This window comes from Lathyrus oleraceus, chromosome 7, assembly GCF_024323335.1.
Source record: "Lathyrus oleraceus cultivar Zhongwan6 chromosome 7, CAAS_Psat_ZW6_1.0, whole genome shotgun sequence".
NCBI lineage: Eukaryota > Viridiplantae > Streptophyta > Magnoliopsida > Fabales > Fabaceae > Lathyrus > Lathyrus oleraceus.
In genome coordinates, this window is record NC_066585.1 from 194,987,221 (window position 1) to 194,991,797 (window position 4,577).

Here is a 4,577-nt window from a genome sequence, read left to right on the forward strand (position 1 = left end):
AAATAGTTTTATACTGTCATCCAATAAGAATATATCATTTCGTCATGTCATATCAGTATTTTAAAATTTTTAATCTGATTTAACGGAATGAATGATCGTCATTTATCGAGAGTGTAAAATAAATTTACACCGCATCATCCCTTTTCACTTAATGAAATCATAAGTGAAATTTAAAAAACCTTGATTTTATATAGGACTATTATTTTGGTATATTAAACTTTTTTTACAGAACCAAAAAAACTTTATTTTGGTAATCACCAAAACAGCATATTTTGGTTATACAGCGAGAATTAGGGTTTGTAAACGCGATCATCATCAAGAGCAGAGAGTAGTATAATGGGTGGTTCTGTACGAGACGTGAACTCAAAGGGAGAGTTGGATGAGGTGGTTAGCGGTGGTTCTCCCGTCGTGCTTCACTTCTGGGCATCATGGTGTGAAGCTTCTAAACACATGGACCAACTCTTCTCTCACTTGGCCACTGATTTCCCTCACACCCATTTCTTAAGGGTTTTTATTCTTTTTCTTTCCCTCTTACTTTCCATTTTATTGCTTTATTTGATTTATCAATCAAAATCATTTTTTTAGGTCGAAGCTGAAGAACAACCAGAGATATCCGAGGCTTATTCCGTCTCTGCCGTTCCTTTCTTTGTCTTCTTCAAGGTATGCTTGCAAACTCTTTTTTTAAGTCCCTGAGAAGGAATTCAGTATTACTGTTGCTGGCATATCATGATAGAAATGAAAACTATGTTGATTCTTAGGTGATTCATTTTTAGGGTTTGCTTTTATTGTTTTATGGCATAGTGGTTTAGGAAAACCCGGAATATTGTATATTTCACTATTTTATTGTGGTGTGTCAATGCTGTTATGCAGGACTTTGTTTATTTACTTTCTTGTTTTCTTTCCATAATTTCTTGCTCCTTCATCCTATTATGAGTTGATGACTACGGTTCTGTTATAGTGATCAATTTCATTGAACAAAAGAATATTGTTTGTGCTAGTGTCTGTCTGTTGGGATTTGGATTGTCTCCAGTGAAAAATTCACGGGATGAAATAATGTGAAAATCTAAACCATTGAGTCATTTTAAATAACTTTTATAATATTTGATTGATAAAGATAAATGGACTAGATTTCACTGTATGGAAAAGTGACTGGAGACAATCTTATCCCCTGTCTGTTGGTTTTTTTAATGGTTTTTTTAATGGTTTTTTATCGCCTTGAAAGCTTCAACTTCCCTCCTCACTTTGATTATGGTTCTTTACTTACGCACACCTAATTGTTCACAACACTAGCACAAACTAGCACGAAAGAGTCTAAAAATAAAAAGGGAATGACAGGCCTATCAGTTTTTAGTCTTTACTCACTCTTAAGGCTTAGTATCTCATCTATTCAAAGATTGGACCTTTTTTATGTGAAATATGAGAGTCTTCCGACTTACATTCTCTTATCTCGCTTTGGTAATAATAGATAATTTTTTTTACAGAACTTGTTTATGTTAGCAAACAATAATCATGTATTGCTGCATTGCACTAATGAAACTTTCTCTGCATACAGTTCAGACTATTGCATATGAACATTAATCAAATTGAATTTGCAACTTATCAAAGTTATTTGTCGTGTATCTTAGCTTTTGCAGATTCTTAATCAAGACTCGGTTTTGATGTTATAATAATAATTATTGTTTAATTATTTAGTGAGAGATTATGTGAAACTAATTAAATTTTAGGGGAAAACCATGATGTTGTATGTTTTATTGTTTTGCGCCATTGCTGTCTCCCTGTCATCTTTGCCAGGAAAATGCAGGACTTTGTTTTTTACTCTTATTCCCCCCAGTATCTTGCTCCTGCCTATTAGGTTCATTTTAATGTTATTTTACTCATGAATCAATGACTACCGTTCTGTTGTAGTGTTCAATTTGGTTGAACAGTAGAGTATAGCTTGTGCTAGTGTCTGGTTGGTTATGGTTGAATTAAATATTTAAATTTTCTAAAAACTAATTCCATGATACTATCACTTATGACCTCATCTGTACAAAGATTAGACTTTTTTGATGTGAAGTATCAGAGCTACTCCTACTTACATTCTCTTATCGCGCTTTGGAAATATCTGTAATAAATAATTTCTTTTGATGCAACTTGTTTATGTTAACAAACGATAATCATGTATTACTGCATTGCACTAATGAAACTTTCTTTGCATACGCCGAGACCGAGACAATTCAGTATAAACATTAAATGAAAATTATGAAATTGAATTTTCAACTTATCAAAATTATTTGTTGTTGTTTATCTTAGCTTTTGCTGATTTTTAATTAAGACCTGGTTTTTATATTATTATTTATTTATAATGCAAATTTTGCCATGTACACAGAAGATTTATCTTTGTTTGTTTGCAATCATAATACTCCAATGATTCAGACTTTCATATGGGATTAAAAAGTCAAGTTGTTATCCTTGCTTGATTTTATCATTTGATTAGTAGTCATTATCTGTCAGGATGGCAAGACCATTGACACATTGGAGGGAGCTGATCCGTCAAGTTTAGCCAACAAGGTTTCTAAAGTAGCAGGATCGATTCACCCTGGTGATGCTGCATCCCCTGCTAGTCTTGGGATGGCTGCAGGATCTGCTGTTCTCGAAACAGTGAAAGAATTAGCACAAGATAATTTCTCTTCAAAGGAAAAAAGTAAACTTCAATCAGGGCTTAGTAGTCATCTGAAAAAGCGATTGCAGGATCTCGTTGACTCTCACCCTGTCTTGCTTTTCATGAAGGGAAGTCCTGAGGAGCCACAATGTGGATTTAGCAGAAAAGTTGTTGATATTCTGAAAGAAGAAAATGTCAAGTTTGGAAGTTTTGACATCCTCTCAGATTCAGAGGTTCGTGAGGGATTGAAGAAGTTTTCCAATTGGCCCACATTTCCTCAGCTTTACTGCAAAGGAGAACTTATTGGTGGGTGTGACATAGCAATTGCTATGCATGAAAGTGGGGAACTAAAGGATGTTTTCAAAGATCATGGTATTGATACCATCAATGAAGCAAATATAACAGATTCAGGAAACGCCAAGGGTGGCATTTCTAAATCTACAGATTTGAGTACAGCATTAACCGCTCGGCTGGAAAGCCTGGTCAATTCAGGCTCAGTTGTGCTCTTTATGAAGGGAAAACCAGATGAACCTAAGTGTGGTTTCAGTAGGAAGGTAGTTGAAATTCTCCGACAAGAAAAAGTCTCCTTTGAGAGTTTTGACATTCTTACTGACGAAGAAGTCCGTCAAGGACTTAAGGTTTTCTCAAACTGGTCCAGTTATCCTCAACTTTACATCAAGGGGGAGCTTATTGGCGGATCAGACATTGTGTTGGAGATGCAAAAAAGCGGGGAGCTCCAGAGAACTTTACGTGAGAAAGGCATTCTTCCAAAAGAGACCATTGATGATCGTTTGAAGAAATTGATTTCCTCTTCCCCTGTCGTGCTCTTCATGAAAGGTACCCCGGATGTTCCAAGATGTGGTTTTAGTTCCAAAGTTGTAAATGCCCTCCGAGAGGAGGGTGTGGATTTTGGTCACTTTGATATTTTGAGTGATGACGAGGTGAGACAAGGATTGAAGGTATTCTCCAACTGGCCTACCTTTCCTCAGCTTTACTACAAAAGTGAGCTGATAGGCGGTTGCGATATCATCATGGAGCTGCGAAATAATGGAGAGCTGAAGTCGACGTTATCTGAGTAGAGATAAGTTTTAATCCTTCAAATAACTGGGATTGTATCTTATAAGCCATTATAGCTATGAGTATTGAACGGTCTGATGAACAGTGCAAATTTTATCTTGGTGCCATGAGGCTGTGTTTGTGTGACATTCATTATAATGTTTTACATGGTTACTCTATATATACTATCTGATATGATATGAGGCTATTTTATTCATTGTCTGTTAACTTTTTCCCCATTTGCTTCTATGTATTACCGACTAAACTAATTCATGAGTAACCACCATAGATTGTCCTTGGGGAGTGACTGAAATGCTAGTTTTGGTAAAATTTTGAAGATTTAATGCAGCTTCTTCAAATGGAATACTGAGCTTGAATTCCAAATATATTATATGAACCTTGCTAATCTCATGATCGAAGTATTTTCATGTTGCATTTGGAAACAAAATTCATTGATTTACAAGATCTATGATTTTGTTTTGTTTTATTTTTGGGATTGTTCATTATATCCTTGGACGTTCTCACATACTTTGAAAAGAATTCCAAAAATGCCCCTTGATTCCAGTTTAAAAATTCGGACCCACCCGAAATACATAACAAACTATAAAAAAACGCCAAACCAAGTGTTAAAAAAGAGGATTTTGGACCAGTGTTAAAAAGGATTTTGAACTTTGGATGTCCCAGTCACATCACACTTAAAGTCAATCAAGGATTTGTCTGATTCTTTCTTTATAGGATTACTAATTAATCACAAAATAATGTAATATTTGGGAGTGTTTTAAATTTTGTAATTTGGTATTCATTTTTAACCACTTCTGTCTTTTTGGATTAGTGGTTGAGGTATTCCCTAGTTTTTTTTCCTATACATTCATTAACTTGA

At 34.9% G+C, this 4,577-nt stretch overlaps 1 protein-coding gene across 1 annotated transcript; it reads left to right on the plus strand.

Annotated features, from left to right (window-relative positions):
* The first annotated feature begins 224 nt into the window (after positions 1-224).
* LOC127108431 (monothiol glutaredoxin-S17) lies at positions 225-3,914 on the plus strand. The gene is made up of 3 exons (XM_051045892.1): positions 225-507; positions 586-660; positions 2,494-3,914. Exons 1-3 carry the CDS (start codon positions 337-339, stop codon positions 3,718-3,720), a joined length of 1,473 nt encoding a protein of 490 aa, XP_050901849.1. The 5' UTR covers positions 225-336; the 3' UTR covers positions 3,721-3,914.
* The last annotated feature ends 663 nt before the right edge of the window (positions 3,915-4,577 follow it).